The sequence below is a fragment of the Apiospora kogelbergensis genome (genome assembly GCF_038363985.1).
Source record: "Apiospora kogelbergensis strain CBS 113332 chromosome Unknown utg000007l_segment0_segment0, whole genome shotgun sequence".
Lineage (NCBI taxonomy): Eukaryota > Fungi > Ascomycota > Sordariomycetes > Amphisphaeriales > Apiosporaceae > Apiospora > Apiospora kogelbergensis.
This window is the reverse complement of record NW_027117424.1, coordinates 4,471,547-4,484,643: the sequence shown is the minus strand read 5'-3', so window position 1 is coordinate 4,484,643 and position 13,097 is coordinate 4,471,547. Positions and strand designations below refer to the sequence as shown.

General features: G+C 53.9%; 6 protein-coding genes across 6 annotated transcripts; 4 read left to right on the top strand and 2 right to left on the bottom strand.

Moving 5' to 3' along the window:
• Positions 1 to 297: 297 nt before the first annotated feature.
• Positions 298 to 1,307, top strand: PG998_011909 (lipase; the record flags this gene model as incomplete). The annotated part of the gene is made up of 3 exons (XM_066878725.1): positions 298 to 515; positions 577 to 681; positions 761 to 1,307. 3 exons carry the CDS (start codon positions 298 to 300, stop codon positions 1,305 to 1,307), a joined length of 870 nt encoding a protein of 289 aa, XP_066727779.1.
• A 1,503-nt stretch (positions 1,308 to 2,810) lies between these two features.
• On the bottom strand, positions 2,811 to 3,834 carry PG998_011908 (uncharacterized protein; the record flags this gene model as incomplete). Its single annotated transcript, XM_066878724.1, has 2 exons — positions 2,811 to 2,973; positions 3,077 to 3,834. 2 exons carry the CDS (start codon positions 3,832 to 3,834, stop codon positions 2,811 to 2,813), a joined length of 921 nt encoding a protein of 306 aa, XP_066727778.1.
• A 1,331-nt stretch (positions 3,835 to 5,165) lies between these two features.
• On the top strand, positions 5,166 to 6,200 carry PG998_011907 (uncharacterized protein; the record flags this gene model as incomplete). The annotated part of the gene is made up of 1 exon (XM_066878723.1): positions 5,166 to 6,200. One exon carries the CDS (start codon positions 5,166 to 5,168, stop codon positions 6,198 to 6,200), a length of 1,035 nt encoding a protein of 344 aa, XP_066727777.1.
• Positions 6,201 to 6,635: 435 nt separating this feature from the next.
• On the top strand, positions 6,636 to 6,854 carry PG998_011906 (alpha/beta-hydrolase; the record flags this gene model as incomplete). Its single annotated transcript, XM_066878722.1, has 1 exon — positions 6,636 to 6,854. The coding sequence occupies one exon, from the start codon at positions 6,636 to 6,638 to the stop codon at positions 6,852 to 6,854; it is 219 nt and encodes a 72-aa protein (XP_066727776.1).
• A 23-nt stretch (positions 6,855 to 6,877) lies between these two features.
• On the top strand, positions 6,878 to 7,616 carry PG998_011905 (uncharacterized protein; the record flags this gene model as incomplete). The annotated part of the gene is made up of 2 exons (XM_066878721.1): positions 6,878 to 6,982; positions 7,023 to 7,616. 2 exons carry the CDS (start codon positions 6,878 to 6,880, stop codon positions 7,614 to 7,616), a joined length of 699 nt encoding a protein of 232 aa, XP_066727775.1.
• Positions 7,617 to 7,819: 203 nt separating this feature from the next.
• Positions 7,820 to 9,161, bottom strand: PG998_011904 (uncharacterized protein; the record flags this gene model as incomplete). The annotated part of the gene is made up of 3 exons (XM_066878720.1): positions 7,820 to 7,943; positions 8,151 to 9,066; positions 9,131 to 9,161. 3 exons carry the CDS (start codon positions 9,159 to 9,161, stop codon positions 7,820 to 7,822), a joined length of 1,071 nt encoding a protein of 356 aa, XP_066727774.1.
• Positions 9,162 to 13,097: the final 3,936 nt, after the last annotated feature.

The window sequence follows — 13,097 nt, the reverse complement described above, 5'->3', positions numbered from 1 at the left end:
TGGTCTGTCCTGGTCTGAGTCGGGTTCCCCCTCCTTATCGAAATTGCCCAGATGCGCTGCAACCTCATAAGTACGGAAGTGCCACCGGTGGTCGCTCTTCGGTATCACAAGCTCCGGCGTTGTTCTTCTGCTTTCTCTGCAAACCCACGAGCTTAAGAGGCAGGGCTCTCTTGGACTTCGACCCCAGAAGCCACCAGATCAGCTTGCCATCGATCCTCTCATTTCACCAGTCATTCATTAAGCATCAAAGCCCGGCCAAGATGGGACAGGGGCAATGTAAGCAACATCTCTTCCTGGATGCCAGGAGTAGCTGACACCTCCGTAGCATCCGGCGGCGGCGCCATTTCGGGTGCTGTTACGCCCGCCATGATGGACAACTTCCACACTTTCATTCAGTACACATCGGCGGCCTACTGCAACTCGGACCCCGCGCAGATGAACCAGAAGATCTCTTGCAGTGGCAACGCGTGCCCCGAGATCCAAACCCACGATACCCATATCGTGACGACACTGGAGTAGGTTCGGCCCACACATACCACCGCGCACGGCTTGAGCTGACACGCATGGCGATTGCAGGGGTACAGAGCGACCGACGGGGGGCTACATCGCGCTTGATAACACGGCCCAGAGGATTGTCGTCGCTTTCCACGGCACCCGCAACATCCAAGACTGGATCACCGAGTTAGTTATGCCTTTATCCTAAACTCTGCCCTGTGCAGCCCCCTTGTCCATGAGGCTATTCTGACATGACCACGCGCAGTGCCAAGGCCGGCTTGGTCGACTCGGACCTGTGCGCCAACTGCAAGGTCCACGACGGTTTCCAAGACACTTGGAACGACATCGAGCAGACCGTGGTCTCGGTTGTCACGGGCCTTCACAGTGTCCACCCCGAGTACAGCATTGCGACCACAGGCCACAGTCTGGGCGCCGCGCTGGCGACACTGTCGGCGGCCCATCTGCGCCAGAAAGGGCTGGCTGTCGATGCGTACCTGTACGGATCCCCACGCGTGGGCAACCCGGAGTTTGCCGAGTTTATCAACGCCCAGCCGGGCCACTCATTTCGCATCACACACTGGGACGATCCGGTACCGCGGCTGCCGGGGCACCTGCTCGGCTACGCCCACATCGACACCGAGTTCTGGCTTTCCGTCGGCGGCGCCAAGAAGATCGACTACACGCCTGCTGACGTCAAAGTGTGTCTCGGGACGTACAATAAGAACTGCAACAGCGGCACCGAGTTTGGTGATCTAGATGTCGAAGCGCACAGTTACTATCTCCAGCGGGTGAGTGCATGCAAAAAGGGGTAATTGACACGCTATCCCTGGACATTGTATGATCGTCGGAGAGGATTTCTATGTGCCCCTGGAAGAGGAACAAGATACAGCTGCAACGATTACAGGATTCCCGCAAGTTCTGGGAACTTGTGTCATTCATATATAATCGCTCTTAATGAAATTTCCGTATAGTTTGAACCGTAATCCCATCTCAACCTCCGTATGTAGTGAAAGGAATATGTTCAAAGCAGTGTACGCACGTTGCTCTATTCCATGATGCCTGTCGATTCGGGAATGTCAAGAGATTAGCGAAGTGGATAAGCAAGGATGTTCTCCCTTATTTTCGGCCCACCGTCGTAATGACGCCGAAATAATAACAGGAGTTGTGGGCAACAGCACGGTAAGGCGATTGATGATACTCAAGTTTACATACAGTATTCTAGCTCGTCGTGCCCAAGAGCGAGTGGTGGGTGTAACGCGACAAGGGTCGCAGAGATGGCGCGTGCTAAGACTTCAGATGATCGCTACGGCAATTTAATTCCCAAGTGGAAGCACTCTGAGCAAAAATCAATATCTATCTACCAAGGGATCTGCCACTTTCAGGTTGAGAAGACTTGACGTCGCGCAATCATCGGGGAACATTGTTATTGGAATGCATGAATACAGCCTGAAACACTACAGTGACGAACTGGCCTACATTCGTGCGAACTTGACTGTTCAAAATATGTTCATAAATGGCCAAGAAGAGTTCCGAAACAGCATGTAAACTGCGCCAGGAGCCCTTCAATTCCCTGTGGTGTTGCGAGCTACTTGGATCAGTAACACACTGTCGTCCGAAAAAAAAGAATGAGACCTGGCTCAAGGATGGCTGTATAGACAATCCAATGCCTGCCAAGAAGCAGCATTTCGTGTTTGTTTGATTATACGTGAGGACCGGCTCGTCCACTCTGTTCTCAGGCCAGCAGCGAGACATACCTAGCTTGTCAATCTCTTGGCTGCGGCGTGGAGAGAGCATCCTGTGCAAATGTCGCCGTTTCTCGCGTCGTTTGAGACGGCTTAATGCAGGGCGGGGAGTTGGGCCTTGACAAAATTGTAGAACATCCATGAAAGCAGGTGTTGGTGCCTACGTAGGACCGCATCTTGGAGTTGAACAGCAGTATGAGAAATAACAGTGCTGGTACGAACGTAACGACCAATCTAGCAGCCAAGAAAGTCTTCGAAGCACACAAGACCAGCTTGAAACAAAAGAGATGTCACTCAGTTCCCAGGCCGGATAGATATCCAGCTCACAAAAGAGATGAAGCCCGCCCACCGTCAGAAACTACGGGCATGTAAAAGCAGGACTAGGCAAAGTGAGGCTTGGAGGAAATGGTCTAGGAACAAGGCTTTGTACTGGAGAAAGTCACAGGGGCGAAGCGAAAGGAAGTATGGCTCAGACTTGGCCCAGGGCCGGATGGTGAGATTACTATATATAACAAAACAAGAAACAAACTAAAACAATACTATAATAGCTGCACTGATTAAGGGCCTGCTCACCTATTTCGGTGGCGTGTGAGGCTGCGATTGTGCATCACATGTACACTGTAGGCCGCTCCCTGTAAAATACTGGCGGCCATAGCTGATGAAAAGCTGCTCCCCGGGGATGAGATCTCGGGCTGCCGTGAAGAGAATCATTCTCCGCCGCCCGATCATGGAAACACTTACCGATATGTTAGGCCGACAATGGTGGTTGGCAAAACGGGTATAGTTGCCCTTCAAGCGAGCATCTATCATGGCTATTTGATCCATACTGAAAAAAGTACATCGTGTCCATGCCTGTCGTGTCGAAGTCCGGTGGGAGAAGTTCGCCCAGATACTCACCCAGCATCTGCCCCTTTTTGATCGGGTTTTGAACTGTTGGTCGCAGATACAACCCGAGGCCCATGACGTCGCCTGTGGCCTTCACCTCGACGGAATGCTCAAACCGCCGCACGTTTTCTCGTAGAAACTGTGCATAGCACGCAGCACCACAAGTGCCGCTATCACCCGTTTCATTGCATATCTCGCAGTCCATATATTCCACATTCTCGCTAAGCACTGCGGCGACATCCTGTGTGTTCTGGTCCCACAAAACGGCCTGGGCCTGGGCCTGAGCTTGAGCCTGCACTTGAGCCTGCGCTTCAGCATGGGTCTGCGCCCATGCCGCCTGTCGCTCTTGGAGACGCGTTGACCGTCGGGCATCAGCCGGACCGGCCGGCGGATTCAGCATCAGTTGGGCGGCTGACATGGGAGCCCGCCGCAACTGCAGCCGGTCACGCGGCCATAGGTTCCGATTGATGACGTGCTCCTGAACGTGTCTTGGCTCATTTGGTGATTTGCCCACCCGCCTTCTTCTTTGGCGCAGCACATCCCAAGCCTGAAAGCGTCTTCCTCTGGAGAAGCGATGTGGCTGGATGACGCGACTGGGGACACCATTCCTCTTATGCTGGTCTGCCGATTCCCTTCGCCGCTCTATCGCGGTTGTTTCTCCCATCTCTTTGATAAGAGTGTTCGAAAAGTTGAAGACGGTATTGGTGGCCATGGTCGCGTTGGATTCTCTACTTACACTGCTTGCTCTGACTACTACCTGAACAACTATCCTGAGGGAGGGCCGGCAGGGTATATTTTATATCGCCCTCATCCGACCCGCACTTGATACTCAGCTATCATTCAGGGGAGACAATGAGGTCGCTAGCTACAAAACAAATGCAATACTTCTAAGGGATTTGAACAGTGCATTGTGAAGGGGGATTATAAAGGGGCATTGTGAGAGACGAGACTTCGTTATACCTTTGTTGTACTATGACTCGTGCAAGTTCTTTTGTCCCTTCTTTGTTGGTTCGATCTGGACAGCAAGCATTCTTCCACATTCACTGTTTTCACTCAAGTCACTATCCAGCTTGAATCGTTTAGGTGGATAGTATTGCGATACTCTTGCAAGGCCCTAGAGTCCAGCTCCGGGTTGCCAACAAAAGAGCCTGGCAATTGGGCCATTCAATATCCAAGGACTTGCACAACGCTCCATTTCTACTAAGTTGAGGCTACAGGCTCTGGTTTGATGTTGTTCGGGCGGAAGCGTGTGCCCCTTGCCACTGGCGAAGGGGTTATCCCAACCGAGATTGATCGAAAGCAAGAGAGTGTGGCAACATCTCGTTTCCGCAACTGATGGCTGATGGCCATATGACGACCGCTGGTGTTCAGCTAAGTGATGCCTGAATGATTTCCCGTCTTTACACATGTTCTACTTACTAAAACGGGAACCGGGAGATGTTCGCCCACCGATGTCTCAATCACGGCGTATCACTAACGAACATGGCTACTTATCCACGGTGATGATAGTAGCAATGAAATGCCCTCACCCTCACTGTCCTGAGGTGATTTCTAGGCTGGCTCATCTGGCCATGAGGCCCACTACGAGAATACGAGCCTACTATATCAGAATACGAGAAATAAAAAGAACAGGGCGTCTCCAGGACCGTGGGTTCCCAAAAAGGAAAGGGGTCAATGGATCATGCCGCGCTCCCATATAAATACAATTGCCTGGCGTTGTCATGCTTTCACATTTAGTCATTCCAAGCAACTTTCTTGTATATCGTGACTGTCCGCTGCCACGAGGATGATGTTGCCATGGGCCGCCGCCGCCCTCGCGGTGCTGAGCGCATGCCCCAGCGCATATGCCATGCCACCCCTATACCAACCTGGGGATCTGGATAACAACAACGGCACAGCAAATGGAACAGCAGACGGCAATTCGACATCCACTGATCCAATGGCCGCGTGCAAGCTTCCCGCGCACATAAACGTCTGGCTCAGTTCGGGCTTTGCGCCCAACTTTTTGACTGTGTGCCCAGCCAGGGCACCGTTCAGGGTTTTATGTTCTTCATCGACTTCCCAGACGCCAGGGCCAATACGACCGAGGTATCGCCCAAGGGAATCTACGACTCAATTGTGCCCGCCGCCAACGACTGGATCAAGACGTCGTCCTACGGCCAGGTCTCCCTCGACATCGCCGCGGACACATCCAAGTTCCACCGAATGCCGGCTGCGACAAGCTCGTACGGCTGGGAATCAATGACAAGCGAAATGCACGCCCAATACGTCCAGGATGCCCTCGACGCCTATTTGGAGGATCAAGCCCTTCCCGAGGCGGTCGATGTGCTGTACGTGATGGCGCCGCCCAGCGCCTCGGGGTTCCCGAACTCGCTCACCACCGCTTTCAACCCCAAGACGCGCCCAAAGTCGGCCGGCGGCGAGGTCATGGTTGCGCGGCGTGCCGTCACCATGGGCATTGACGTCTACGACCCAAGCCATGGGTACCGAGTCCTGGACCACGAGACCGGCCACACCATGTGCCTGGCCGACTACTATCCGACGGACCGCACGAACTCGCTGGGTTACTTCGTCGCCGGTTTCAGCGTCATGGGCGACTCGACCCAGCCGGGCCCGGATCACTTTGCTTGGGACAAGTGGCGAATGGGCTGGTTGCCCGATATGGCCGTCGAGTGTGTCGCCGTCAGCGACATGGTAATGACGACTCGCCACGTACTGACGCCGCTGGAGCAGACGCCCGAGTCTGGCAAGACACAGGCTGTCGTGATCGCCGTCAGCGACACCAAGACGCTGGTGGCCGAGGCTCGGACACGAAACGGGGTGGATAATCAGTTCTGCGGCCCCGGCGTGCTACTGTACACGGTGGACACCCAGGTGTCGAGCGGCAATGGCCCCATTCGCGTGCTAAACAACACGCCGGACATGTATACTTGCGGTGGTTATCCGGCGAATCGGGCACCGCTTTCATTTGAGGAGGGTCGGTCGCGGTCCTTGACTGCGGAAGAGTTTGGTGTGACCGTTAGCTTGACGGATCAGGTGGGCATGGATCAGTTTATAATTGAGGTGAAGCGTATATAGTCAATTGCAGTTGGGAACATATAGCTAAACCGTCGTCTCCCACTCTCTCGCTCTCTGAGGTCCGTATCGCTTTATATCGTGAACACGCTCGGCGCAAACTCCGTTTCGGGAGATATTGATACCATGTCAAGTCACCTCTGTGGAAGAAACAGAAACTTATGGGACTTCATTGAACCACTAAGTCAGAGGGCTAGTTCTAGCTTAGACGCCGGCAGCTCCGTCCCACTATATTGCAGTATTCGCAAATCACATGACCCCTTTCGTCAGCTTCCTGTCATTAGCGTAGTATTTCGGGCTAACTTTGCGTCGTGCTTATGAGTGTCGATTAGTGATGGCATCGTAGCTATATAAAAACAACAGCTGTTGCCAAGAAGCAAATTTACCTCGCTTATCTACACCGTCTTCAAGTTTTACATAGAAGCCACATCAACAGCCATGTCAAACTCACCAACGTTGGTCCTGATCCCGGGCGCGTGGCACAAGCCCGCTTGCTACGATCAAATCATCGACCTTCTGCAAGGGACTCACAAGCTGAGATGCGTTGCCGTCACTCTGCCAACCACTCTTGGCAATCGGGATGCGACATTCAAGAACGATATTGACGTCGTCCGCGAGGCTATTTCCAGGAAACAAGCCAAGGACGCGACGTGGTAGTCGTCTGTCACTCCTACGGCGGCATGGTTGGCAACAGTGCCATCAAGGGCCTCACCAAGCCCCGGGACCCCGTCGTCAAAAGCAGCGGCAACAAAAGCAAACCTACCCAGGCATCAAAGGGCTATGTGGTGGGCCATGTCCTCATCGCTTCTGGCTTCACCATGACAGGACTTGCCTTCATGGACCTTTTCCTCGGCCACCCACCCCCCCTTTTGGCGTATCAACAACGAGACGGGATTTGCCGAGTTCACCGCGGACTTGCGTCAGCTATTCTACCACGACCTGCCAAGAGACGAAGGGGAATATTGGGTGTCACAGATCACGCCTCAAACCCTGAAGTCCTTGTTCGAAGGCGGCGAGTTCGCTTACGCGGGGTGGCAGGACGTTCCCGTGTGGTATCTGGGAACGATCGACGACCAGGCGAATCCTGTGGCGGCGCAGCGTATCAATGTCGGCTTTGCTAGGGAGATGGGCGCCCATGTGGAGCATAGGGAGCTACCGGCAAGCCACTCCCCATTCTTGAGTTTGCCTGAGGAGACGGTACAGATTCTGGTGGATGCCGTTGAAGCTTTCACAGGGCACCAGGTGGCGGCAGCCAGGAGTGAGGTCAGACGTGCGCGAAACAAGGAGTCGTTGCCAGCGGTCAGACTCTGGCAACCTCTCACTTGGTATAAGTACGGGCTGCCGTACGGGTTCGGACGCCTTGTTGGAAGAGGCATCATGATATTTCGTTGGTGTAAAAGCTTGTGGCGATCAGGTTAGCTCCGATCCACATCGTTCCGAGGGTCAAAGACATGTTCCCAGACGTTTTGCATGGAGGCTGCAGTCTGCAGTCTGTTTATGATTGAAGAGGGATTGTGGTGTTGCATGCGTCGAAAGATTGACAGAAGCGTTCCAGCCCCATTCACTGCTGTGTATTTATCAACCCATAGAGCTGGATGACGTACTCGTTCCAGCTAGCTCTCCTAAACCACGGTCTCATTGATCTGGCACGAGCCGGAAGGCGTAGCCTGATGTGATCGAATCACCTTATCTTTGGCCAAGAAGAGAAGGGCAACGGTTTCCGAGATTCCGCGATACGTCGTGGAGCTACCATATGTTTTGAATGTATCGTATTGGTCAAATGCTAATGAGAAGGCAAGAAAGGGCGGAAGGCTTGGATATCATGAATCATTATTAATGCCAACTAACTGGAGGGCTTTGAGTCTACAAGATGCTCAACACATTGTTAGCGCCGCGCTGGAGCTCGGCCTATCCGCTTCGCTGTCCGACCGACTTCCTATGGTGCTTGCACACCTCTTTTTTGAAACGATGCTGGGCTGGCTTCCCCCTGAGCGAAGCCCTGATCGCCTTCGCCTCACGAATACCCGCAAGGTGGGCAGACTCACTGCCATCAGACTGGCCACGATCTCAACCAGAGCCCAGACATCAATGGTGTGGGTGATGTTGGCTTTGGGCACGTTCTGGACGAGCTTGAGGGTGATGTACCTTGCCAGCGCGGCCGTGATACTTAGCGCTGACATGGCGACCACGAAAGCCACCCCGGTCATCTCTGCCCTGCCAATGACGGCGACTGGCTCCTGCAACGGCGTGGCCAAGGCCCGGCGCTCCCGGCTCTTGGTGAAGAGTGCTATGAGCGGGAGGCTGAGGATGGCGAGGTCTGTTGCGATGTTGGCCACCGTCGAGATTGTGACCGAGTCGATGTCATGCACCGCCGAGCAGAGGTGTCCGTCAATGTCCCAGTTGCTGCTGATCGGGTGGCACCACGCCGTCAGCAGGGCGATGTGGAGGCAGAACGTGGCGAGGGTGAAGACGCTGCTGCCGATGAGCACGGCCCGGATCCACCCCCGGACCGCGCCGAGGATGCCGGCGAAGAAGGCAAGAAGGGCGAACTTGGCGGCCCACAGGGAGATGTAAATGAAGAATAGCGAGATCCAAGAGACGTAGAGGAGGTGGGCGGACTGCGAGTAGGGGACCATGTAGTAGAGCTGCTCCGGGTGAGGGTCGTTGATGTACCTGTATCGCAGCATGTTCTTCCAGGCATTGATGCTGATGAGCACGATGCCTGAAAGCCATGAGAGCACCACGAGCGCATCGGAAACGTTCCTGGTCCACGGCTGCCGCTTCTTGTCTTTGTACCGCAGCCAGAACCTGAGGATAATTGGCAGGAGAGCCAGAGTCATGCCCGTCCAGTCGATGGCGATGAAAGCGGCTGCAATATGTGAGTATGGGAATCATGTATGGTCTAGGTTGTGGACAGGGGTCTCTGGACATACGTAGAGGTATATCAATATCATGGTACACCATCGTGTGCGACTTTCTCCGCAGAGATCACACTACAGCGAGCGGCTTGGAGATGAGTCGGGCGGAATGGCTTTATCAAATTCGTCCTGAGGGAGGTTGCGTCGAGGACGGTATGGCTGATCGACACCATCTCGAATGGAATCTTGGCTTTACATATTCGCAATCTATGGCGGCGAAAAGCATTCAAGGAGGGACACAATCAATCTCACCGTCGCAACTTGTCGGCATTCAGCTGGTGTGCGGCATTGCTATTTTTAGTCATCATGGTGCGCTTATGTTATTTGCTCCGCCTCGTCGTCGCTACTGGGGTCTTACCAATCAGGGTGTGTCTCGGTCACAGTCGGCGGGGTGTCCGACCTGGTCGGTTCCCTATTCAGGCTCTTCGTAAGAGGCCCTTTGCAGATTCCCCTCCGAATCTGGCGTAGGGCTTATACAGTCGCACTACAGCACCTCGTAGGGCTGAAAGGGCTGTTGCTGGCCCTTAGTAATCGAGGGCAATATTGTGTTCGGCTAGCCAGCAATCCCTTTTCGTGAGACGTGAGCCTGCCCTACGCCGAATGGCTAGAGTTGGAAAGGGGGTTGGCGATTGGCACAGGCAGTCTGCGTGCCCAGGTTCGGCCTATCAAGAACCGTCACTTGACCTAATACTTGCGAATGCGCGGCAACAAAACGTGGGTGTCCCTTTCCACTCAACGAACTGTCAGCCGGCTTTCTCGATACACCAGCAAATCCTAACGGCGGCGCAAAGCATTACTCTGGCCTGTGCACCTACACCTACAGGGAGCTGCTGTCCTGAAGCCTGCACGTCACAATCCTTGCGGCAGTATCCTTTTTGGGGACCGAGTACCAGAAGTCCGCCAATCGCCAACGACTTTTTACCTTGCTCTCTTTATATAGCACTTCCGTGAACCACGAAAAGGTCCAAGGCTCAACAGCCATTCTACGAGGATGCGACGATGAGTCAGATGGCTTGTGGTTAGCAGGCTTCATCGAGGGATTGTGCACTTTGCTTGCCGATTTGCTGTCGTTCGATCAGCTTTGCTTCAATTATCAACTAATACAGCCTGCGCGAGATGATGGATACACCATCAGTATCTGGGAGACTGGATTGGGAATGCGGACCGAGACTTGAATGATCCATTTCGCATTGGTGTCATTCTGAGATCTTGGAGGTGGTGCCGGTGGAAGGTGGAAGGTGGAAGGTGGAAGGTGGAAGGTGGGAGGTGGAAGGTGGGCACGACAGTCGTTTCGGCTTTCAAAAGAGCCATGCCTCACCGGCGAGAAGCGGGGAGCTCTGTGATATAAAGCAGATAAAGCACTCATTGTATGAGTAGAAGCCAACGATCTATTCTCGGGATCCAGGACAATCTCTTCGCAGATGAAAGACAGCGAAGCCATGGCAATGCCGCTCGGCACATCCGGTACCTAAAATCCGAGAAGAGGAGAGGAGAAAGGCTGTACAAAATACACAATGAGCTACGCAATCCGGAACATGGCTCATATAATGAAGACATGCGGCCTTTATCCGCGCGGCGCAAATGGAAGAAGTCGCTGTAGGGCAGCGGATGAGCGGAATGGAAAGGCTGCTTCTTGGCCACCGCGGAGCTGCTGTTGCTTCCTAGGCCGAAGACGATGTAGCATTCTTGCAGCCCAGCTTGGGCGCAAGATTCATACCGTATAAATGCTCCTCGGACGTGTCGAAGCCATCTGATTGATTCGCTGCTTGATTAAACCGGCAGGGCCACCTAGATGAAGTCCAAACCCATTTGGTTTCTTCGCAGGCATTGACTTCAACGCGGAAGAATCCAAACGACTTGGGCGCCATGTCGTTTCACGAGGTGAAGTCGTAAATAGGGTCTGAATAAACTACAGCACTAAGAACAGTGGTTCACGGATCGACAGCACGATGCATGGAAGAGCCGCCTATCAGTGGACACTGCACGCTGCACAGGTTCCACGGCCACATGACAAAAACCACACAAGAGACGAACTGCATGCACATCATCGGATTGACGTTTGACATGTATGTATGCAGCTTGCATTAGAAATCGTCGCATCTCTTGTCGCATCTGCGCTGGTCATCTGGGATCCTGAAACGTTGGTTGGGCCAACCCATTAGCCATGACCGAGCTGAACTTACAGGGCCGACCGAGTGCTGAGTCGCGCAATGGTTTTCGCGCCCTCACGTTGTTCTGCGATCATCGTGGCGGGTAAAACTGCAGAGTGCATCATTCGCGACGACATGAGGTGGGCTCGTCGGCGACTGGCATGCCAACGTTGCACACAAACCGGGCTGCGCGCACCATCCAACGACCCAACAGCCGAGCATCGTGAGAAGACAATGCGACGGCAGCGAAGCGAGAGCCCGCTCGCAATTTGCTTGAGGTGCTAGCCAGTTTTGAATCGGGCGCGAGAAGGAAAGGGTTGGAAACCGCTTGTGTCTCAAGTCGGGTCTTTGCTTCGGGGGCCAGTTCGTCCCACCGACTGACCAAGGTCGCAATGGATGGCAAGGCGGGGATCACTCTTTCACAACAGCAATCAATGCCAATGCCCTGAATGGTGGCGCTGGTGCTGGCGCTGGCGCACAGTGGTAGAAGGGATCTCGAATGAACTAGCAGCACCAAGTAGAAGACCGTGGATTGAGGGGAAAGAAGGGGGGCGTTTTCCACAGCTTACAATCTGCCGTTCTGTTTATTAACCTGAGACGGTCTAGCGAGGCCGACAAGCAGCGACGACGAGCAGCAGCGGCAGCAATGGAAGGGACTTCAAGTTTTGAAGCCTCGACATACTTTTCACGCACGTACTACAAGTGGAAAGTAGTCGGAGATGTCTGTTTCACCCGCGGTTGCAGAGAGGGGCGGGCATTTTCGGCGATCTTCCCGTGATATGATCTGGCTGAGAGTGTGGGGGAAAATGAGCGAACAAACATAGCGAGGCTCGTGTTGGCTCGTTTTTCGTTTTTAGCGGTGGTGATGCAATTAGCGGCTCACGGGCGGCGTGGCAGGAGATGCTCATCGCTATCGTCACCGCCAGCCAGCAACCAGCTGGGCGGAATGGCGCATCTTTCTAGTCGCAAGCCTCGTCGTAGGCCTTTCAGGCCTCTGCTCAGGTCTGCTCAGCAGAAGTGCTCAGGTCGCCGAGTGGCAAGCCATATGCCATTCTGCACCGAAAGCGCACGACCACTGCGATGCGAAAGAAAAACACGCATAGGGTTACATCGCATGATGAGCTGTGGCTGCAGATGCAAGGGCAGCATTTCTGACGTAACAGCTATTCGACCGTGACCTCTTCTCGTGAACGGGCACTAACTAGGGTTGCCTGGCCTCTCAACACACACCAATGCATGCCAGCACAACAGCGCGACAGCTGCAACCAGGCAATGTGGTGACATGTGGTTGGTGATTGCTCCCATCACGGCCCACGATGCTGCGGGGGCTGCAGTAAGGCTTTTTCAGCCAAGGCGAGAGGCGAGAGGCTACTGGACGAGAAAAGATCAGTTTCCTCGGCTGCGAGGTGAGGGAAATATTCTACTTCTCTTTGTCGCCCTATACCGCCCCCCATGCAGCCTCGGGGCTTGCTGCGCCAAGGATCAGGACGTTCTTGGTTCTGCCACCAACTATTAAAAGATTTTTTCTCTTTCTTTTTTTGTTCTTCGCGGCACAGCGCAGGATGAATGAGGATGGGCATAAGCCTTGCCTCCCTCGGACATGCGCATTCAAAGATGGAGTTGCCCGGAACGAATCCCTCCCATCCACGAACTATTGATTGATACCTTGCGTCTCGATGGCTGTATAGCAGATCTACATAAATGCGCGAGACGCGCGAAAGGTGTCGGTCAGCGTTCAGAGGTGTCGGTCTCATCTCTCATAAGATACCTCTAGTCCATAGAAATATGCCATCCTCTTCTCCGCAAGAGACTAGTCGCCAAGCGCACAGTCC